The sequence below is a fragment of the Erythrolamprus reginae genome, chromosome 5 (genome assembly GCF_031021105.1).
Source record: "Erythrolamprus reginae isolate rEryReg1 chromosome 5, rEryReg1.hap1, whole genome shotgun sequence".
Classification (NCBI taxonomy): domain Eukaryota; kingdom Metazoa; phylum Chordata; class Lepidosauria; order Squamata; family Dipsadidae; genus Erythrolamprus; species Erythrolamprus reginae.
The window spans coordinates 85,843,570-85,868,251 of record NC_091954.1 but is presented as its reverse complement, the minus strand read 5'-3'; the positions used below and the strand labels follow the sequence as shown (position 1 = coordinate 85,868,251).

At 37.1% G+C, this 24,682-nt stretch overlaps 1 protein-coding gene across 2 annotated transcripts in view; it reads left to right on the top strand.

Annotated features, from left to right (window-relative positions):
• Positions 1–24,682, top strand: part of SLC9A9 (solute carrier family 9 member A9) — a 280,377-nt gene that overhangs the window by 132,249 nt on the left and 123,446 nt on the right. For both annotated transcript variants that reach the window (XM_070753367.1, XM_070753366.1), the window contains exons 8-9: positions 1,170–1,275; positions 12,539–12,627. In XM_070753367.1, coding sequence (XP_070609468.1) covers positions 1,170–1,275; positions 12,539–12,627 — 195 coding nt within the window. The remainder of the gene's footprint in view (positions 1–1,169; positions 1,276–12,538; positions 12,628–24,682) is intronic.

Genomic DNA, 24,682 nt, shown 5'->3' with positions numbered 1-24,682 from the left:
TATCTCTTTTCTTAAAATTCAAAGGGAAATTATCCACAGCATAAATAATTTTATGACCTGGTCAAGAATATCATTCCAAGAGATGAGAAGATTTTTGTCTTAGTTTTTTACACAGTCAGAATTCTGAGAAAGAAGACTCATACAGTACTTATTTCCATTGCATCCACTGGATTTATATTTTCCCATAGACAATGGATGTATGAATTGATCTACTGTATGTTACATCAAACACTCATTGCTTGATGTCTCCATCACAAGATCCAAAGCCACAAGAACATTTACAAAAGGGCCTCCAAATTATAATTTAACAGTTGTGGACTACATGGGAAAATATCATTCTAATTAATACCATATCTACTCAAAAGCTGACTACAGGCCTTAATACCAAATAATATTACACTTCTGATTTCAGCCAGAAATGTTTAACTGCGATCCCTAATTGTTCCAACCATAGTTCCCTCTAAGCTGAGCAGTGAGCAATCGCTCACTTAAAAATCATCATCAACTCAGAGTTTTCCAAACCTGCCCAGAAGCCGAGAGGGAAAGAGTGAGAGGGAAGGAGAGAGAGAGGAAGAGAGAGAAACAGATAGAAAAAAGAGAGGAAGGAAAAGAGAAAGAAAAAGAATGGGAGTAAGGAAGAGAGAAAGAAAATCAAAATCTAGTTTGAAACTAGCTCAACTATTTAAGTGGCATTTTGATATTGATAGAGTTGCCCTATTATGAGCTCACTGTTATAGACACACAGTACAGTATTTTATTTTGAAATTCTCTGAAGCAAAACAGGGTGGGTTTTTTATTTGTTTGTTTGTTTGTTTGTTTGTTTGTTTGTTTATTTATAATTTCTGTGCTGCCCAGTCCTGAAGGGACTGCCGCTCAGACGCTATACTTTTCCGCCCACCCCCCAAAAAAATTAGAGGGAACACTGGTTCCAACCAGCATTGTCTATGATTAAGAATTTAACTTAATCCAGTAACTTATATAAACCCCAACCAATTGATGAAGAGAATTTATGATAAATTCGTTGCAGTCTTAATTTTTATTTCACTTCTCTAAAATAGTACTGAGTTTATAAGTCTTCTTGTCATATTGATACCCAATGTAACACAATCAAGTCTGACAAACTAAAAAAAAATGCTCTTTTTTCCTTAGCTTTATTTTTCCTTTAGCACTTGACAAAGTTTACAAAACTGTGTGAGTTCCCCATGTTGGAAACTGGCTTGTTTTTCCTTTTATCATGGAGTGCTTTCTTGTCTGCTGAAGCTGCTGGCCTTACAGGTAAGTTTTTCATGCCATTTAGGTAATAAGGGGGTTCAGCTTTCTGCTGTAATATAAAGATATGGTAAAATCATACAAAGATACAATTTCTGTACATTGGTGGAGTGTTCAACAAAAATGGAAAAATGATTGGAAAGATTTTAGGAAGGTAAAAATACTGGTAGAAAAATAATTAGTAGTGTGTGTAGTTTGTTGAGAAAAACGAATATTAATCAAAAACAGTAACAATGGTTGTGTGTAAAAAGTTATATTTTTCTATTTTGCTATATGAATGTCCACTCAGTGAAGCAGTGGAAGTAATGTGCCAGTGTCTGGAGGCTGTTAGGGTTTGGATGGGTGTTAACAGGCTCAGATTCAACCCCGACAAGATGGAGTGGCTGTGGGTTTTGCTTCCCAAAGACAATCCCATCTGTCCATCCATCACTCTGAAGGGAACTTTTAACCCCCTCAGAGAAGGTCTGCAACTTGGGCATCCTCCTCTATCCACAGCTGAACTTAGAACATTATCTTTCAGCTGTGGAGAGGGGGGTGTTCACCCAGGTTCGCCTGGTGTACCAGTTGCGGCCCTATCTGGACAGGGAGTCTCTACTCATAGTAACTCATGCCCTTATCACCTCAAGGTTCAACTAATACATGGGTCTACCTTTGAAGAGTGTTTGGAGACTGCAAGTAATACAGAATGCAGCCGTGTGAGCAATCATGGGCCTTCTGAGATATGCCCATGTCTCTACAGCACTCTGTATGCTGCACTGGTTGCCGATTGGACTACAAACACCATTCAAAGTGTTGGTTATGACCTATAGACCCCTAAATGGTATGGGATCAGATTTCTTTGGGACCATCTTCTACCTCATACATCACAACGGCTGGTTAGGGCCCACAGAGTCAGCCCTCTCCAGGTCCAGATAGCCAGACAATGTCATCTGGAGGGGCCTAAGGGAAGAGCCTTCTCTGTGGCTGCCCTGGCCCTTTAGAACAAGCTCCACCCCAGAGATTCATACTGCACCCACTCTCCCTGCCTTCCACAAAGCTTTGAAGACTCACCTCTGTCGGCAGGCTTGGGGCCATTGAAATTTTGACATCTTGCCCCATCCAATGAATGAATGAAGGGTATTAATGTGCTAACTAAAATATTTGGTAAAGGAAGAATCAATACAGTAAAGAATGAATGGCTATTGAATGAACGTGGATTGAATGCAAAAGTGAGCAACTGTTATGAAGAAAGCTTGTGGACTTTATGTGATCGTATTGAGAATGTGAAAGACTATTGATTTAAATGAAACATTTGGAAAAAATGAATGGATCAAGAGATAGCAGAAATTGCAAACCCTATGAATGAATTTGGTGAGTTCCTCAAAAGAAAAATGCAAAAACAAATTCAAGAACAAAGCCGATCTGTGACCCAGTATAGGAATTTTGTGGAAGCAAGGATGGTTTGCAAGTTTAGAAAGTTATTGTGAGATATAGTCCTATTAATATACATTTGTTTCAGTTAAGTTTCCTTTTATTTTTCCTATCCCATGCATTTGAATTTTTTCGGGTTACTGCTTCTCTTTTTTTTAATGTTTTCCTCTGCTCTGCTATATAACATTGCTAATCACAAAAACAGAATAGTCTGATGGGAATCTAGGTATATTGTGTGTGTGTGTGTGTGTGTAAACACACACATACACACAAATTAATTTATTCTGATTCACAGGAAGCAAGGAAGCAAGTCTAGAAGATGAAAGTATTAAAATTAATGGATAATCTCTTTAAATTTATGGAATAAATTACATGAATTGGATTAGTGGAAAATTTATAAGTCATATGAAAGAAGAAATATGAAACTGATTTCTAATAAATATAGACTAAAACATTGATAAAGTAATAAAAATGGGATACAACTCAAATAAATAATGTTTACATAATTATAAAAAATTAATCACTCCTGTAATAGGATACTTTCATCTATTTTCTACATGGGGCTACCTTTGAAAAGTGTTCGGAAACTTCAGATCGTGCAGAATGCAGCTGCGAGAGCAGTCATGGGCTTACCTAGGTATGCCCATGTTTCACCATCACTCCGCAGTCTGCATTGGCTGCCGATCAGTTTCCGGTCACAATTCAAAGTGTTGGTTATGACCTTTAAAGCCATTCATGGCACTGGACCAGAATATCTCCGAGACCGCCTACTGCTGCACGAATCCCAGCGACCGATTAGGTCCCACAGAGTGGGCCTTCTCCGGGTCCCGTCAACTAAACAATGTCGGTTGGCGGGCCCCAGGGGAAGAGCCTTCTCTGTGGCGGCACCGGCCCTCTGGAACCAACTCCCCCCGGAGATTAGGACTGCCCCTACTCTTCCTGCCTTCCGAAAACTCCTTAAAACCCACCTTTGCCGTCAGGCATGGGGGAACTGAAACATCTTCCCCTGGGCATGTTTAATTTATATATGGTATGCCTGAGTGTATGTCTGTTAGTATATGGGGTCTTTTTTAAATCGTTAAATATTTTAAATCTGTTTAGATTATTTATGATTTGTTTCCACGTGTTGTGAGCCGCCCCGAGTCTTCGGAGAGGGGCGGCATACAAATCTAAGTAATAAATAAATAAATAAATTTCTGAGTGTGTGTGTTTTTAGAAATGTTTGAATATTTTTATTCAAAATCTATCATTGCAGAATAAAAACCTAATAAAACTAGAGCTTTCTATGATAATTTTATTGCTGGACATATGGCTTCTTTAAGCATAAAGTTTCATTTTTAGATCCTAGGATAAAACCATGCAGTATATAATTGGGAGATGTCATGTTTTCACACTTAAGTGACATACTGAAGTTTCTTCTTTGATATGATTTAGAATCTTTTTCCTGTTCATTCATATATATGAAATAATAATAAGTTTAATTGTTATAATGCTCACAGATGGGTTTTAAATTTATATAACAGATGCAATTTTTTTTGGAAGCCAAGGTGTGAATATTCCAGGTGCAATTAGAAATTTAAAAACAAAATCTTACAGAAACTTACAACCTGTTATTAATTTCATTGAAAAGAAATTGATCAAATTATTACAAGTAATTATCTTTTCCAGTTTGTAAAATAAAATGTAATGTCAAATGTTTATGAATATATGCAATACTTCAAATGCATAAACTACTGTTATGAAATAGCTTCCAGCTGGATTCTTCTAAACTCTTTAATCATTATCACCTTTCATATACTACATATTTTACACATGTAATTAATTTCTTGATAAGCGCTATTGGAAGACAATTGAATATTCCTTGTCAGATAGTATTCTTAAGGATTAATATACAGTATATATTAGATTTTTTTGCCGAGAGATTATGCCTATGATATACAACCAGAGAGAATTATGATTCTCCTGCTCTGTTCTTCATGGGACTTTGAAAAATCATTTATTGCTTTTGAAATCCTTTCTAGTAATAGTTCTTTTTATTCATGTTTTTAAGGAAATGATCCGTAAAGCTTTCAGCTCAACTCTATTACCTATATTTTTATTTTATTTTTATTTTTCCAGGAATTCACTGTATTCTGAATTTATCTATAAAATCTACTACAAAATAGAAAGCTCATAGTTCATTCATGTGAGGTTGGGTAAAGGGAATGATAATACCTAACCAACATAAATATGTAAAATGTACCTTTATTTAGAACAAAGTTCAAAAGTTGGTATTCAGATGTCATGGTAAAATGTTATGCCCAGTGATGGGCTACCAAAATTTTTACTACCACATTGTGGGCATGGCTTATGCATTTTATTTCAACATTTTCCAGTGCAAATTGGGTGCTCTGAGATGTAGCTCCATTTCCACTACCCCTCTGCGCTATCCACCCCCCCCCCCCCCCTCGGTCCAGGCAGTAGCCTACTCCTGGTTATGCCCCTATATGACTGTCTGAAATGTTTCATTCAGTCTCTTTTATGTTTTCCTGGAATTTTCAGATGAAAATCTGCAAGTGCTCTCAAGCTTGCCAGTTTTCACTGCCACATTCAGTGGCACAGTTCAATTGACAACAGCCTGAAAGCAATACTCTGGTATCTAGTTGTGTGAGACGTTCTAATTAAAAGAATGATCTTGCCACCTTGGATTTGGCTGGCTTGCACTTTCAGGTTATTTCCAGGGCACTTTTCTTACCCAAAAGAGTCAGTTAAAAATCCCAGAGCAATGTATTTTTGATATATATAAGGTCCAGGAGGGAGGTGTTTTTAATAGAAAAGTGAACACAAGAACAAGGGGACACAATCTGAAGTTAGTTGGGGGAAAGATCAAAAGCAACATGAGAAAATATTATTTTACCGAAAGAGTAGTAGATCCTTGGAACAAACTTCCAGCAGACGTGGTAGATAAATCCACAGTAACTGAATTTAAACATGTCTGGGATAAACATATATCCATCCTAAGATAAAATACAGAAAATAGTATAAGGACAGACTAGATGGACCATGAGGTCTTTTTCTGCTGTCAGACTTCTATGTTTCTATGTTTCTATATAAATAAATACGCTGCTCAAAAAAATAAAGGAAACACTTAAAAAATAGAATATAACTTCAAGTAAATCAAACTTCTGTAAAATCACACTGTCTATTTAGGAAGCGACACTGATTGTCAATCAATTTCACATGCTGTTGTGCAAATGGAATAGTTGTGTAAATGAAATATTCAATGAGAATATTTCATTCATTCTAGGATGTGTTATTGAGTGTTCCCTTTACTTTTTTAAGCAGTATATTTGTGTCAAAGAATTTCAATACAGTTCTCAATTATAAGATTTAGGATTTAGTGGAGCCTCTAACATTTTCTTTCTCCCAACCATTTCTGGAGTCCAGAACAAATTGTTTTTTTGTTTTCTTCTTTTATGAGGAAAAACCTAAACCTCAACTAAAAATATCAATAATAATTCCTATCAATTGAATCCCAGGAATAGCCAACAGCTTTTTCATGTTATATATTTAGTACTTTATTTGTTCTTCCATGGTGGCAATCAATATGGCATATACAATGCTTTCAGAAGCATCAGAAGTAATGGAATTATAAATAACTTCATTGCTTGATCATAAGCAGCTTTAAGTGGATTAGACCTGAAAATCAACCTCTTGGTGATGTTGAAAAAGCTCTAGAGGAGGCAAGCAATGTGGATCAATATATTTAGCCACCCTGAGTCCCATGGGATTGGAAAGCATAGAATGAATTAATGAATCAATCAATCAATCAGTCAATCAATACATGCATGTATGTATGTATGTATGTATGCATGCCCAGGCTTTAAAGGAATAGATGCAATCCTATGTGATCAGCTTAGCAATTTTCATCTAGAATTGGATAAACTAACATTATATGCGAATTCTAGATCTCATGCATGTGTACATGAAGCTTCACTCACCCAGTGCTTGTGTGGTCCAGTTCTTAACAGGCTGTAGACTGGTTCCAGTGTGTGGCCTGAGGGTTGGGACCCCTGACCTATATTCTTTGAATGCTATGTTGAAGAAGCAGATGTGGGAGTTGTTTTTTGTGGGTGAGGCTAGGCAATTAAGTTGGTAGATGATTTGTTGGCTGGGGCCTGTATTTGAGATGGCAGGGTATGTAGGAAACCTGAAGATAGACTAAGGATTGCCATAATATTCAGGAATGGAATGGAATGGAATGGAATGGAGTAGAATTCTTTATTGGCCAAGTATGATTGGACACACAAGCAATTTGTCTTGGAGCATATGCTCTCAGTGTGCATAAACAAAAAGATATACAGTATTTGTCAGGAATCATAAGGTACAACACTTAATGATAGTCATAGAGAATAAATAAGCAATCAAATAATATTAGGAACCAGTCAATATAAATCTTAAGGATACAACAACAACAACAACAATAATAATAATAATAATTTATTGGATTTGTATGCCGCCCCTCTCCGCAGACTCGGGGCAGCTAACAACAATAATAAACACAACATGTACAATCCAATAATAAAAAACAACTAAAAACCCCTATTATAAAACCAAACATACACACAAACATACCATGCATAACTTGTAATGGCCTAGGGGGAAGAGCTATCTCAACTCCCCCATGCCTGGCGGTATAAATGAGTCTTCAGTAGTTTATGAAAGACAAGGAGGGTGGGGAAGTTCTAATCTCCGGGGGGAGTTGGTTCCAGAGGGCCGGGGCCGCCACAGAGAAGGCTCTTCCCCTGGGGCCTGCCAAACGACATTGTTTAGTCGACGGGACCCGGAAAAGGCCAACTCTGTGGGACCTTATCGGTCACTGGGATTCGTGCGGTAGCAGGCAGTTCCAGAGGTAATCTGGTCCATTGCCATGTAGGGCTTTAAAGGTCATGACCAACACTTTGAACTGTGACCGGAAACTGATCGGCAGCCAATTCTTGCCACAGAGTGTTGAAGAAACGTGGGCGAATCTTGGAAGCCCCACGATGGCTCTCGCAGCTGCGTTCTGCACGATCTGAAGTTTCCGAACACTTTTCAAAGGTAGCCCCATGTAGAGAGCGTTGCAGTAATCGAACCTCGAGGTGATGAGGGCATGAGTGACTGTGAGCAATGACTCCCTGTCCAAATAGGGCTGCAACTGGTGCACCAGGCGAACCTGGGCAAACGCCCTCCTCGCCACAGCCGAAAGATGATGTTCCAATGTCAGCTGTGGATCGAGGAGGCCGCCCAAATTACCAACCCTCTCTGAGGGGGTCAGTAGTTTCCCCCCCCCCAGGGTAATGGACAGACAGATGGAATTGTCCTTGGGAGGCAAGATTCACAGCCACTCCGTCTTGTCTGGGTTGAAACAAAGTTGCAATAATGCAGTCATAAATGGGAGGAGATAGTTGATAGGAATATGAAAAGATCAATAGTAGTGCAGATTTAGTAAATAGTTTGTTGAGGGAATTATTTATTTAGCAGAATGATGGTGTTCAGGGGAATATTATTCTTGTGTCTAGTTGTTCTGGTGTGCAGTGCTCTATAGCATCATTTTGAGAGAGGAGTTGAAACATTTTATGTTCAGGATATTAGATCTGTAAATATTTTCCCCGCCCTCTTTTTGACTCATGCAGTATATAGGTCCTCAATGGAAGGCAGGTTGGTACCGGTAGTAATTGTTTTTTCTGCAATTCTAACTATCCTATGAAGCCTGTGTCTGTCTTGTTGGGTTGCAGAACCAAACCAGATATTTATAGAGATGCAAATGACAGCCTCAATAATTCCTCTATAGAACTGAATTAGCAGCTCCTTGGACAATTTGAGCTTTCTGAGTTGGCACAGAAAGAACATTCTTTGTTGTGGTTTTTTGATGATGTTTTTGATATTAGGTGTTCATTTTAAATCTTGAGATATGGTAGAACTTAGGAATTGCAAGGTCTCTTCTGTTGATACTGGTTTGTCTAGTATTGTAAGAGAGGGTTGTATGGGAGGGTTTTTCAGAAAGTCTACCGCCATTTTTATGTGTTCAGTTCCAGGTTGTTCTGATCACTCCATGAGGATAGTTGCATGGCTTCTACATGCCTGGTTTTGCCATGTTGCAGAAAAGGGAGTATCATTGTTGTTTTTATAATAATCCTTCCAGGGTTGGTTGGGGTGGGTGGCTGTAAATTTAATAAAACTTAAAAATTTCATTTCATTTGAAAGATTCATTCAAAGGAAAAACAAAGCTGCCAACTTTTCAATTGCTTATTCTGTGTATTAATAGAAATTTCTTAGCAGAAGATTGCCTCATTTACATTATGACTCAAAGATGACATTCTAGCAGTATATTTGCAATTTATTTTGCTGGTTCTGTTGTCCTTGGTCACATCTTTTGCTGGAGTAAGCCCATCCTCCAAACATATAATGCATAATAAAACATATTTATATAATAATATTGATCATCTTTAAAATTTGCACTCATCGAAAAAGGGATTACTTATATGATCATTTCAGCATCTAAAAATAAATTCTTCACAAAACCATAAATCTTTTGTTTTCAGATTAGGCAGAGCTACTTTGTATGTAACCAACAATTAAATAACAGTATTATTTATGTATGTATGTATGTATGTATGTATTTATTTATTTATTTGTTTATTTATTTATTTATTTATTTATTTATTAGATTTGTATGCCGCCCTTTCCGTAGACTCGGGGCGGCTCACAACACAATAAAAACAGTTCATGACAAATCTAATAATTTACAATTTAAAATATTTTTTAAAAACTCATTATTAAGCAGACATACATACAAGCATACCATACATAAATTGTATAGGCCTGGGGGAGATATCTCAGTTCCCCCATGCCTGACGACAAAGGTGGGTTTTAAAGAGTTTACGAAAGGCAAGGAGGATGGGGGCAGTTCTAATCTCTGGGGGGAGCTGGTTCCAGAGAATCGGGGCCACCACAGAGAAGGCTCTTCCCCTGGGGCCCGCCAACCGACATTGTTTAGTTGACGGGACCCGGAGAAGGCCCACTCTGTGGGTCCTAATCGGTCGCTGGGATTCGTGCGGCAGAAGGTGGTCTCAGAGATATTCTGGTCCGATGCCATGAAGGGCTTTAAAGGTCATAACCAACATATCTGCAGCCACAATTTTATTTCTCCAAGTTGCACCAATGAATTCAGCATTTCAGTATTTTCTTAAAATTGAACCTTTATTTTTATTTTTTGTTGGAAATCAACATCCAGCTTCATAAGGAATTGTTCAGAATGAAATAATTATTTTTAGTTCCAGATAGTGAAGGCTTTCTCTAACTATTAATGAAAAGGGAGCCCATGAATATTTTTTTCTTTTAACAATTGTTAAGTAAGCAACAGCATTTTGAAATAAAAGTTGGATAATGTCAGAAGGAAATTGAATATTTTCACTAATAAATATAATGCAGTTGAGAATCTATTGTAATGTGATTTTATCTGTAAAAGCAAACTCTAGCTATTGGCACATTTGTATTTATTTATTTTGTCAAGTACATATTTGTAATATATATATATAGATACAACATTATGTACATAATATGGGTACTGATAAGAGAGAAACATTAGGACAGGGACGATAGGTACGCCTCTTACTGACCTCTTAGGAATCAGATGAGGTCAACAATGGACAGTCTAAGGGTAAAGTTTTTGGGGTTTGGTGATGAAATCACAGAGTCAGGAAGTGAGTTCCAGGCATTAACCACTCTGTTGCTAAATTTGTATTTTCTACAGTTAGGTGGTTCACTTTGAGTTTGTATCTGTTGTGTGCTTGCGTATTGTTGTGGTTGAAGCTGAAATAGTTGTTGACAGGTAGGATATTGTAACATATAATTTTATGAGCTATGCTTAGGTAGATGATGTAGTTCTAAGCTTTCTAAGCCCAGGATTTCAAGTCTGGTTGCGTAAGGTATTCTGTTGCGCATAGAGGAGTGGAGGACTCTTCTAGTAAAGTATCTCTGGACACTTTCCAATGTATTATGTCCAATATGTGGTGTGGGTTCCGGACAAATGAGCTGTATTCAAGGATTGGTCTGGCAAATGTTTTGTATCCTCTGGTTAGTAGTGTGATATTACCAGAGAAGAAGCTAAGGTTAACAACTCTTGATGATGTTTTTGCAGTGGGCTTTGGTGCCCAGGTCATTTGATATGAGTATTCAAAAATCTTTGACAGAGTGAGGGTCATCTGCAAGGGTTTTTTTAATTCAACTTGTATTTGGTGTTCTGATTCTCTTTGCCAATGTGCAGGACAGAGCATTTGTTGGTTGAGATTTGGAGTTGCCAGATGTTTGACCATTCTGACATAAAGTCAAGGTCTTTTTGGAGGGTAGCAGTGTTGTCAGTGGTGTTAAGAGTTCTACACCATCAGTAAAGAGAACACAGTTTTTCTTGTAATGTGATCACAAAGGTCATTTATATAGAGTATAAAGAGTGTTGGTTTTATACCCTGCCTTGGAGTACATCACTGTTAACAGGAATGAGATTAGCTAGGGTGCTCCCTATTTTGACCACTTGTTGTCTGTTTGACAAAACAGTTATCAACACAGTTATCCAGTCATGTAGGTGTCCAGAGATGCCATAAGATTTTGGTTTCAGAAGTAGTTTATCATGAACCACTGAGTCGAAGGCTTTAAAGAAGTCTATATAAATTGCATCTATTGTTTTGCCTTGGTCAAGTTTTGCAGTGTAGTAGATGTAGATTGCAGAATAATTTTTCCTGAAACCGAATTGCTTGTTTGTAAGTAGGTTGTTAGTTTTTAGGTGGAGGGTAATGGATTGGTTTATGATTGATTCCATGACTTTGCATGTGACATAACATAGAGAAATTGGTCTGTAGTTTTCTACTAGACTGGGATCTCCCTTTTTGAAGATGGGGATGACTGTGGCTAATGACCAGATTTGGTAGGAAACTGGTACTGGAGGATTTTTCAAAGATTATGCTTAATGATTCAGCTATGGCTGTGGAGAGCTTTTTTAGGAAGCATACACATAGTCCATTAGGTCTGATTGACAGAAAGGTTTTAGGCTGCACAGTGCTTTTTCAATGTTGTCTTCAGTGAAGTCTATTTGTGTTAAACCATTGTAGTATCTGTGGTACGTGTAGGGAACTTTGGGCATGACCCATTGCTGTTTACAAAGACTGAGACAAAGAATGTGTGGAAGAGGTTAGCTTTGACTGTTTCATCATAGCATTATTTGTTGTTGTGTCCTTTCAGTGGTGGGAAAGGTCTGGAATACTTGAGTTTGTTATTTATGAAGTTGTAAAACGTGCGGTTGGATTTTGTGCACAGAAGGTTTTCCTCTTGTTTGATGTGATAGTTGGAGCATTCCATCTTTATTTGGTGGCATATATTTTTGTACTGGTTTTTGAATTTAGCTACATAGCCTGCTTTGTTTTTTTTCACCAGAGGGATGGGGGGGGGGGGGGGTTGTAGCTTCCTTATAGATATGGGTAGCTGTTTCCCCTAGATCTATATCTATTTTGAGTTCTGCATGGAGTTAATGTGCCTTTTGTTCAGTTTTGAGTTAGAGAGTCTTCAAACAACAAAAATGTATAGATGTATAGTAAGCTGATCACATTACAGCAAGATGCAAGAGCTTCCTAACCTCAAATTATTTTGATCAAAGCTAAATTCTAGTTCATTGAAGCAAATTATTATAACACCCTCTTATGGCTTTTTTATAGACAGTTAATGTTGTTTAATTATTTTTCAAGCAGGCAAATCTCTCCACCTTCTCTATCCTCCCCTTTTCCTTTTGAATGCATTCTAGGAGGAAATGAAAACAGCTTGATGTGTGGTTGTTGGTTTTTTTTTTCAGGAATAGTGGCAGTTCTTTTTTGTGGAGTTACACAGGCCCATTATACATACAACAATCTGTCAGAAGACTCCAAAATGAGAACTAAACAGGTAGAGTATGCAGTCTTCCCATCTTTCTGACTCCTTGTTTGCTTGTATCTTCTGCAACAGTAATTGGGTATCTCACAAAGCTGCCACAAAGCCTGGAGAGATTTCATTACCCCCACCTTTCCCCTCACCGCCAAAAAGCCCCCCTGTATCTTCATTAAGGGAGAAGTATATCAACAACTGAGCTTTGCTGGCAAAGGCATTGGCAATTTTTCTGCTAAGCAAAATTTAACAAAGGTCTGCTTTTCTTTTGAGGCAAGAAGCATCAAATGTCATCATAGATATGAAATGCACAGAGCTGGTGATAGTTTTCAGTGCCTTTTATTAAGTCAGTCTGGGCCTCTACTGGATATATACTTTGCTCAAGGGCTTATAACTTGATGGAGTTTCTATCTTGTCTTTTGCTTGGAATCACTGACATATATTTCACAAACAGGGACTAAAATTCCTTTAGGTGAAGGATTCAAAACTGAGAATCATAATTCAGGAAAGGTAGCGCTTTGGTTCTGTAGATTCTAGTAATGAAATTGATCTGTTTTGTATCCAAAAATAGATAAAGCAATTAGGTACCATAATTTTAGACCATGTTTAATGATGTGGTAACAGCCAATTTGATGGTGATGTGCATTATTTTACTTTTTTTTCCAAAATGTGACTGTTTCGGGTACCTCCAGTTTATTCTACCAATTTAGATACATTAAGTTCAGCTGAATATTGCAGGTGTCAGATTTTCAAATAAGAAAAAGTACAGGCCAAAGAGTTCTGTAGGGAATAGAACTGGAGTAATAGATGAATTGGCTGAGTGTTCTCTAGAAAAAGAGAACACTTGAACATATATGCTGTTGGGAAAGAGATTTGCAGCATCAAAAACCTCAAAACAGAAAATTCTATAATCCGTGAAAATAACCAGTTACCTTACTTTCAACCTAAGCACTCTATTTGTAACCCTCAAGTAAATAACTGGTGCCTTCATTGATTCTGTTGTTCAACCTCCTTACCTTGTTATGCTTTAGTGCTTTAATAGTAGTTTTGATACATCATATCAGTTCTAGTTATTGTTTTATTACTTCTATAATCAAGAACTATATGAACTGTATGTTCAGATTTCTTTTCTTTGGTTTGGGATAAAAATATCCATTTTAATTGCCCATGAAATCTTGAAATGAAAACAACTTCATAGCTAATTTCTCATGTACTTACTTATATCTGTATTTTTTTACTGTACTCCTAATATGACTGCATAATAATCCTAAATTTCTGCTCCAAAATTGTATTATAGTTGTTCTAGTCCAGGCTTATTCAGATTGAAACAAAAGATGAAAATCCATGACATAAGCTTTGAATTACACTCTTTATATGAAAAGGCCACATTTACAAGCAAAAGTTGGTCTCTGAAAGTTCATTGAAATAGGTTTTCACAGCTACAGACTTATCAGACAGGCCTCCGGGAAAGATGCCAGAGTCAGGGCTATTTGCATACCAAAAAGATAAACTAGGTGTGAGTCATAGGTAATACAATTCAGCTCACCACATTCTGGCAGGCAGGCAGCTTCTATAGGATGAGTTTTGCAAAGGAGAAATCAGGTATTTAGAGGAACATTTCTGGAACCCCAGATCTAACACAGCGTCCATGAAAGCATCCTTCTTGGATGATTTGCTGTTCCCTTATTTGTTCCCACAGTATTTGATCACTGTATCATAACTATTTGTTGAGCCTTGTCAATATGCATACACATTATGATATGTCTGTGTGTAACATAGAAAAAATATATAAATAATAGTAATAGCAAATGAAATATGGAATGGAATACCTGCTCACCACTGCTGGGATTTCTCCCAGTTAGAAAACAATGTATTTTATTAATTTCTTGATATAATAAACAGATTGTGAGCTCATAGTCATCTTTAGTATCTAATTTTGCCTCTTGTGTCAAAAAATGTAATCAAACCAAATTGTTAGAGATTATCCTTTAGGAGTTGAATGCATTAGAATCCCAATCTTCAGGATTCTGTACATCTAAAAAGCATTGCATTTAATAGTTTTTCTTCTAATTAGGCTTCTCAAGAATTCCATATAGCTATTCTGAAGTGCCTAAACAGGTAATATTTTAAAATATGTAGGTTAAGTATAAATGTTTTATTACATGGAACAGAGAGCCAGTTATATGGTGAAGGCATAAGGCCATAAACTGGGAAACCATATGTTATATTCCCACTTTGGGCACAAAGTCATCTGTGACCTTGAACCAATCACACTCTTTCAGCCCTAGGAAGTAGGCAATGGCAAACTATTCCCAGAATCTTGACAAGAAAATTTAAGGAATATGTCCAGAGAAGTTCTGAAGTCAACACTGAAAAAGAAAATCAAAGGGGCAAAGAAAATTGGCATGACGTGCGAGGAAAAACCGAAATACTAAGGATTTCATTTCGTTCTTTTATATAAAGTAACTTGGAGTCACATTTAGAAGCCTACATTTAAAATGAAAGTGGGAAAATAGATAAACGTAATCCAGATGTTTCATCAAAACAACCACTTAGGCTTATTAACAAGAACATTATAACTAGTAGGTTTTTACTACTTTTCCACCACTACTGTTTTATTTGTCCTTTCATTGTGCAGTAAATGTATAATCTCTTTTAATCATGATATTCTAAAACCAGAATTGGAGGCTGATATGATGCTTTTTCTGTGATAATATATACAAATCAAGAAACTTATAATCAAATTACTCATTTAAAGATATATAATTGAAATTGCATGAAAAAGACCATGGGTCCTTACATTACAAAGGACAGTTCTTTTCTTTTTCAGATCAATGACTCTAAGATGGGAGACTTTGTATAAACAATATGATAAACTAATATCACTGAATTCCTTGTCAGTATGGCTGGATTCCTTGGAGCTTTCTGCTTTGTCCAAACCTATATCATAAATTTCCAAAGTGCCTACCTACTTCGCAATAATCAACAAAGCTGAACATTTGATATGGATTTTGAATTTAATAACTAGCACTAGCTGCACTACAGTTATTTCTTCGCAATAAGTATTTGGAAGACTCCAAACAGCTGTCCTTTTATATCTGGCATTCTAAGGAATTGTATGACATTTAGCTAGACAGGCAAGTGGTTTTGTCTAAAACTGACAAAAGAAAGACCTCATTCTTTTTCATCAAACCTTTCTGGATATGGTCCACTACATTTTGCTGCAGTGCTAGATAGGGCAAGTCTTTTATAGACAATTAATCTGCTCTTCCCAAACTGAACAATCACTGCAATGTTAGGATTTATTGGTATTTATTGTACCACTAACTTCTGACTTTTAACAAAGTAGAAAACATTCTTGGTCTAAGAAAAAATAAAGTGAAGAAGCTATTAATCTTTGCGTTTTAAAATACAGTACTACCTCGTGATACGAACCCCTCATCATATGAACTTTTTGAGATACGAATCTGGGGTTCGGAATTTTTTTGCCTCTTCTTGCGAACATTTTTCACCTTACAAACAGGCTGCCGCAGCCAGGATGCCCCACCTCCAGACTTCAGTTGCAAGCAAAGTGCCCGTTTTTGCGATCCTGGGATTCCCCTGACGCTCCCCTCCATGGGAAACCCCACCTCCCAGGATTGGAAAAAATGGGTGCTCCGCTGGGCACCGCTGCCCAGCTGTCACCTTCTGAAACATCCGGGGGGCTTCTTGGGATTCTTCCGAATGCCGAACCTGGAAATTCGGCAAAAGTTCGGGTTCAGCGTTCGAGTTCAGGAGAATGCCGAAAAGTGCTGCCGCCCGGTTGTCACCTTCCCAGAAGAGCCGTGGAGCTGTCGGCCGGAAATCCCAATAGGGAATTCCAGGGGCAGAGCTTTGACGTCATGGAGACGTCCTTTCTGGGCGGCCAAAACGTGGACTCCACGTTTAATTAATTTTATAATATATTGCCAATTTACGTTGTCGAACACCTTTTGCTCATCCAGAAAGATCAGTGTGATCTGTCTTTCTGGATGCGTTTCATAATATTCAATTATATTTAAAATATTCTTATGTTAGTTCTGATTTGCAGCATTGGTAAAAATCCATTTTGATCAGTGTGTATAATCTTATTTGTTTTTTTAAATTATTTCTGCTATGATAGACATAAACATTTTGTAATCAGAGTTCAACAATGAAATTGGCCTTGTAATCATGAATTTGGCTTGTATTGGCACCTTCTTTCATTATCAAGATAATGTATGTCTCCCTCCACGATTCAGGCATTCTTGCTTTCTGTAGTGCTTTATTATAAACTTTCAATTGTAGATGTTCTAATGTGTCTCTGAAACTTCTATAAAATTCCCCAGGATATCCATCAGGCCCTGGAGATTTATTCTTCTTTTGTCTTTTAATTGCATTTTGGAGTTCCATTAGTGTAATTTTTCTATTTAACATTGTCTTATCCTCTTCTTCTAATTCTGGCATATTTCTCTCTGCCAAGTAGCTGTCTATCTTATTAGATTCTATCTGCTCCTTGTTGTATAGCTTCTTGTAGTATTCTAAGGTAATTTCTTTTAATTTTTCTTCATTATGATGTAATTCCCCTTCCTCATCTATTAATTGGTGTATGAGTCTGGTTTTTTTCTTTTTTAATCTTATACACCAACCACCTGCAAGATTTATTAACATTTTCAAAAAACATCTATTTTGTTAGTCTGATATTTTGAATATATTCTTGTTCCATTAAGTTTAGCTCATGTTTATATACAGTTAAGATTTTGTATATTTTATCTTCTGTTCGTTATATCACTGCCACTTTTGTTTATTTTTTTAACAGTATAGGCTATAGTGGTTCCTCTGTATAGGCTTTTAGAATGTCCCATAAGTTTTATATCATTGTAGGTTGTTTCGGTTTTTCCTCTAAAAATATATTTATTTCCTTTGGGGGTTTTTTTTCTATATATTCCTTTTCCTATAATAAATGTGAATTTAGTGTCCATCATCTGTTTTTATTTTTAGTTCCTTTCCAGGAACAATTGACTACGTCATTATCTGTGTGCAGTTTTCTTCTGAATCCTGTAGGATTTCATGCCACAAGTTTTGAAATTACATAGATTCCTTTCTTTCTCATATTCAATAGTGTTAAATTCAGAAGAAGAAAAGCTTTCAGCAAAATCCTTCCTTGTTGTTTTACTTTTTTCTAGTAAAAGGTTTTATTGAAATTTTAAAATATAAATATAAAACATTAACACAAATGAAGAATAAAACAAAAAAGAATGAAAAAGCAAAAAAGGGAAGAAAAATACGTGAATGAAAAAAACAAAATATAAACAAATGACTTTCTCTTTTATTAAGAAAAGTACAATTTCAGTAACATCATTTTTCTAATATTTCAACTTAAAATCTTTTTATTTCATTTCATCCTTTATCTATTAACAAATAATAAATCCTCAACAATCAGTCTTAACCAGCAAAGTAATAAGAGGGAAAATATGCAATATGTCCCCCCAATCAGCAAGAGGCATTTTACATAAGAGCATAAGCAATGCACTGACCTATCTAGTCCAGAAATCTGTTCTCACAGTGGCCAAACAACTGCACAAGGAAGCCCAATGGTTTCTCCTTCAAAGACAATGATATTGCCATCAAGGCTAAGAATCCTTGATGTCTGTGATTTCCAGGAATTGGTCCAAACCATATTTGAAGCATCCAAACTGGTAGCTAGCACCACATCATAGTAAAGGCTCATCTTTGGGGGTGGGGGGACCTATCTTTATATAGGACATCTGCCTTTCAAAGCATGTAATATTATATTGATGTATTCCATCTTTGTGTTGCAAATAGTACTGTTCTATAGATCTTTATGGTGTAACTTTCTCTGGTATAAAATAAGGTCAAAGCAAAACCTGCGGACAGCCAATACATAGCATTAAAAAAGCAAGCATCACAGTTGAAGATGGTTTATAGGAGGCAGAAAATATCCTCCTAATCTGAATTGCTAATAGCCTTTTTGTATCAGACCAAAATTTCTTTTGAAGGCCTTTGATTTATGGAAAATATAAACATACCAGATGGTAAGTAGCCTTGTTAACCCTCATTTTCTAGTATATTGAGCATTTTACCTAGAGACAGATAGTTTCAAATTTTAGTCTAATCTTCCCTCTCTACAAGGATTAGATTTAATAAATCACCCACATGTCTTGAATATAAGTAGTGTCTGGAATAATTAAAAACAAATGATTTGCTGTTGCAAGGAGATTAAGTCAGACATTTATTCTGTTTATTTGATTGGCAATGGGAAGAATATGGATGTATGCCAAATATATCCTTTGAACAGATATGCCAAAAGTTCTTAAAGAAAGTCAAGTGGTTATCAAAGTAGGAAAAAAATGTGTATAGACATTGATACACACGTAGTGCTCTTGTATGCACAAGAGCACTATGTGTGTATCGATGTCTATACACATTTTTTTCCTACTTTGATAACCACTTCACTTAGTGCTCTTGTGCATACAGAAACACATTTCATTCAATTCAAGCGAGGCAGCATATCTTTCTAAATGAACTATCACAGAGATCTGCTAGAACCTTAAAGTAGTGTAAGATTAATATTTAATATTAATTGTTTTATTAATCAAGGCTTGAATCAAGTCACATCATAAGCATCATTTTTACTCTAGAAGATCCATAATGTTCCTCAGTAATGCATTGCATGACATCACCTCGCATTATGCAGTCAATTATTTTATTTTGTCCAACTACCATGTTTCCCCGAAAATCAGACGTACCCCAAAAGTAAGGCATGTCAGAGGTTTTGCAGAATTTGCTAATATAAGGCACCCCCCGAAAATAAGGCGTAGTCAAGTTTACATATGATATGGTGGGAAAACATACGGTACCATTCAAAGCTGTTCATAGCGGTACCGTAATAATGTGGCATTCCCTGCTGGCCCCTTCCATCGCTTTGTACCATCCAGTACAGCAGACACAGTCTGCTGCTGTCTCACTGCCACTACAGTCTAGGCAACCTTTTCTTGTGATGCTCGGCGGCATTTCTTTCGGAGAAGAGCAGCCTCGAACTCAAGCAATCCATTCCTCTGGTGGCCGGAAGCTACAATAGCGGGAGTATACTGTTGTACCATATAAGTGCCATCGTTTGTGTGTGTGGGTGCCATACTGACAAGTACCGTACCGTAATCAGTGTACCGTATGGTACACTTTCTTTTGGGGTGTCAGCTTTTCTGCCTGTGAATTTGTCTTATTTGAGAAATATAAGGCACCCCCGAAAATAAAACGTAGCACAACTTTTGGAGCAAAAATTAATATAAGACAGTGTCTTATTTTCGGGAAAACATGGTATATGCTTTTCTTTGTCAAATTGGGCTAGCATTGCCTTTTCCCACATGGCATGAAATAATGGCATTGCCTTTGTCACTGAAGTGATCTAGTATCCACCTGCATTTTAACTTATTATTTATTCAAATTCCCTCTATTTTAGCCAATTTTACTGTATTTTAACCAGTCACAGTTTTATGATGACCGATGTGGTCCTTTTTCTTGCTTTGCTATGGTCGATTGACTAATCAAATAAAGTTGATATTGATTGATAGTATCCACCTGTATCATTGCTGTCCAATATTAAAACATGTTTGCTTTAATTTAACAGCTAGGTGGCCTTCATGCCTTAGCTGACCTTGATGGAATTATATTCTTAGCATAACCATTTTTTATTTATCCCTCCTAATATCTTCTACTCCCTGATAAAGTCCCCGCTAATTTTACTCCCGCTAGTTATTGCTGACTATAGAGGGCAATAACTGCTCATCTCGGTTTCAAGACCATTGAGCCAGCACTGCCTGAAGACATTTTACGCAGACCCATGGCCAGCATAACATCATTGAGTGCTTACCTTCCTCCAAAGTGCTACCTATTTTTCTACCATTTGCATGCTTTTGAACTGCTAGGTTGGCAGGAGCTGGGCCAAGAAAAGTGGGTCACCCCATTATGTGGCGTTTGGGTCTCAAACCTGTGCTGCTGGATTTCCTACTGACAAGCCCAGCATCTTAACTGCTTAACCACCACACAAACCTCCTTGATGAAGTAATGTTTATTTGTTTATTATTTAAAAGATGGCAGAACTGTTTTGGTGAAGGGGGAATCATCTATTCTCCTGTACAAAGTAACTTTGAAAACTCTTCAGCCAACTACTCTACAAAAAGACCTAGACTCAGTTTCTGACTGGTCCAATACATGGCAATTCCAAATCTCAACCAGCAAATGCTCTGTCCTACACATCGGCAAAAAGGATCAGAACTTCAAATACAAACTTAGTAAACAAATTATCACAGATAATCCCCACTTGGTCAAGGACCTGGGGATACTAATAACTAAATATCTAAGTGCCAAAGCCCACTGAAACAATATAGCTAAGAAGGCCTCAAGAGTTGTTAATCTAATCCTACGTAGCTTCTGCTCTGGAAATCTCACACTATTTACCAGAGCTTACAAAACTATCGCCAGATCCATCCTCGAATACAGCTCATCTGTTTGGAACCCATATCGCATCTCAGACATTAGCACCTTTGAAAATGTTCAAAGATACTTCACAAGAAGAGCCCTTCATTCCTCCACTTACCCTACGAAACTAGGCTTACATTCCTGGGTCTTGAAAGCTTAGAACTACGCCTTAAACATGATCTAAGTATTGCCCACAAGATCATATGCTGCAATATCCTGCCTGTCAAAGACTACTTCAGCTTCAATCACAACAACACAAGAGCACACAACAGATTCAAGCTTAATATTAACCGCTCCAAACTTGACTGTAAAAAATATTACTTTAGTAATCAGGTTGTCGAAGCGTGGAACTCCTTACCGGACTCTATAGTATCATCCCCTAACCCCCAACATTTTACCCTTAGACTATCCACGGTTGACCTTTCCAGATTCCTAAGAGGTCAGTAAGGGGCATACAAAAGCGCACTAGAGTGCCTTCCGTCCCCTGTCCTATAGTCTCTCCTATATCTCGTATTTCTTCTCTACTATATCTTCTATAACCTTCATTGTGTATTATTGTGTATTGGACAAAATAAATCAATAAAATTAAAAAATAAATTAACAAATGAAATATGTCTAGCACAAGAAAATCATCAAGGATTAGCAGAGGCCCTGCAGAAATCGATGCAAGAACCTGTTCTGTTGGGCTCTCTGGTACACTCCTCCCAAAAATTCACAGGTACAAATTTCAGACACACACACGTTTGAAAATTCAAAACAATGTTCTTTATAATGAAAATTCACTTAACCTAAGCCCTCTTTTGGTATAACAAAGAGCACTGGTCTCCAAACAAACTGGTAATTGGTACAAGTCCCTTATCAGTTCTGTGATACTTAGCTTGCAGCTGTGAGGCAATTCACAGTTCTTCTTCTTCCACAAAGTGAAACACACTTTGCTCTGGTTTAGTTTCAAAGTGGGGAAAAATCAGTACACAAAAGGTCAAAGTCAGTAAAGCAGGCACGAAACACAACGATCAGATAATCCTCCACAATGGCCAAACCCACAGGCTGCTATTTATCGCAGCCTCACTAATTACCACAGCCCCACCCAACCACAGGTGGCCTCATTTTCTTTGATAATAATCTCTCAGTTGTTGTTGCCTATGCATCGCTCTCCGCATGCGTGGCTGTATCATTAACTCTTGTTCCAAATCCAAGGAGGAGCTAGATAATTGATCTCCTTCTGAGCTATCTGCCACACTCTCCTCCTCCCTGTCACTCATGTCTTCTTGGTCAGAGGAGCCTTCATCAGCAGATTCCACTGGGGGCAAAACAGGCCTGCAGCATGTGGATGTCTCCCCCACATCCACAGTCCTTGGGGCAGGAGCTGGGCCAGAGCTCACCACAACAGAACCTATCTGTTTTTTGCTCATTTAAACAACCTGCGATCTTCATAAGGAGTAGAACAGTAAGATTTCAAGGAGTTTCTTTTCATGCTGGCAGTTTAATAATTTCTATCTGCATTGATTTTTTTTTTTGTCTCCAAATAGAAGAAGAAATATTGTTAGCAGTCTAAAGAAACATGTATCAGGTACAATTGCTTCCAACCGGCTTCACAAAAGATTTCAACATCTTTAAAATATTTTTAAAATGTCCTTTAAATATTAATACCATTCTGCGGATTGTTAAACGTTATAGTTCACACTACAGACGTGGCAGAACCCTGTAACTTTCTGGGCAATAGTGAGATGCATTTTTAAAATGTTGACTCAAATATACTCAATTTATTAGTCATAATCAAGTGTGAAAGAAAGACGATCATGCCATTTTTCTCCTAAGAAGGTAACCTTCGCAGGCTTATGAAGAGATTCTTAAAGGGTAAAATGTGATTGTAACATTGGTTTCTGTATGAGTTCGTGTCAGCATGTGATCAATGAAGAATAGGCCATTTTTGCTCTTCCTCCTCTATGCAACATCGTCTGCTTACTGTGGAAGCTTTACTTTCTTTGGAAATTTCAAGAGTCATTTTATTCAAAGCATCATTGAAACAGACTATCAATCCTAGGTCTAGAAAGCTTAGAACTACGTCACCTAAAACACGATCTAAAATCATATGCTGCAATGTTCTACCTGTCAATGACTACTTCAGCTTCAATCGCAACAACACAAGAGCACGCAACAGATTCAACTTAATATTAACCGCTCCAAACTTGACTGTAAAAAATATGACTTCAGCAACCGAGTTGTCGAAGCGTGGAACTCATTACCTGACTCAGTAGTGTCAACCCCTAACCCCCAACATTTTTCCCTTAGACTATCCACGATTGACCTCTCCAGGTTCCTTAGAGGTCAGTAAGGGGCGTGCATAAGTGCACCAGTGTGCCTTCCGTCCCCTGTCCAATTGTCTCTCCTTATCTCATTTATCTTTTCTTCCTTTCAGATATGTTCACCTATAGTTTTATATCTTTTTTTCTATTCTTTTCTTTATTTATATTATTACATATCTATTCTCTTCAATGTGCATTATGTATTGGACAAAATAAATAAAATAAATAAAACAAATCAACCCTTTGAACCTTAGCACAGTCTTAGCATACACAACAATCTAGCACTGTCAATAACGTTATTAATTATTTTGGGATCAGAAGTAGAAATTTTCTGGTTTTGACTTTTGAGTTTAATTCTTTTTTAAAATAGGAGTTTTCAACTTGGAATACTGTTTAAATTTTTGTGCCTTGGAATGACAGAAACGGCGCCAACAGTCATGGTTAGAGAAGTCATGAAAAGGAGGCTCAAGGACAGCTACCACAGCTGCCTATGTTAAATATAGGGAATGATGACAGAAGACAGACTTCAGAATATCTCTTAGCTCAACAACTGCCCAAGACAACTAGCCCTTTTATAGGGAGCAGTCAGATACAACAACCAATAGCATTTGAGCATTCTCGCAGTCAGATACAACAACCAATAGCATTTGAGCATTCTCCCACTCAAATGCTAGACTTGGGTGAAACCATGTACTACTGTCAGTACATACACCTAGCTTAGACTAACACCTATTGAGAGGTTTGCATTGTTTGTATTGTATTTGTTGAAGATTTAACAATTTTCTAATGAGTGCACAGATCTAGCAAAATTGTCTTTTTTAACTCATCCATATTTTTAAAATATAAAAGCATGATTTGAAATCCTGTTAAGTGTGGCTTCAAAGTACCTTGTATATTGGAAGCAGATTCGTGTAGATCAGTGACCTTTCTTGCTGAGTGATTTTTAAATTAATTGTTCTAAGGTGAATATTTTGTTTCAGAATAATATCTACCTTCTAAATGTTAATTTAATGAATTGTGATGGGTCAGTGGTTAGAACGTAGTACTGCAAGCTACTTCTGCTGACTATTGGCTCAGTTCAACAGTCCAATTCTCACTGGACTCAGCCTTCCATCCTTCCAAGGTGGGCAAAATGAGGACCCTGATTGTTGAGGGCAATATGCTGACTCCTTAAACCACTTAGAGAGGGTTGTAAAGCACTTTGAATTGGTAAAGCACCTTTAAGTGCTATTACTATTGCTAAATATCTCCTTTTAGTATTAGCAAATGGTTAA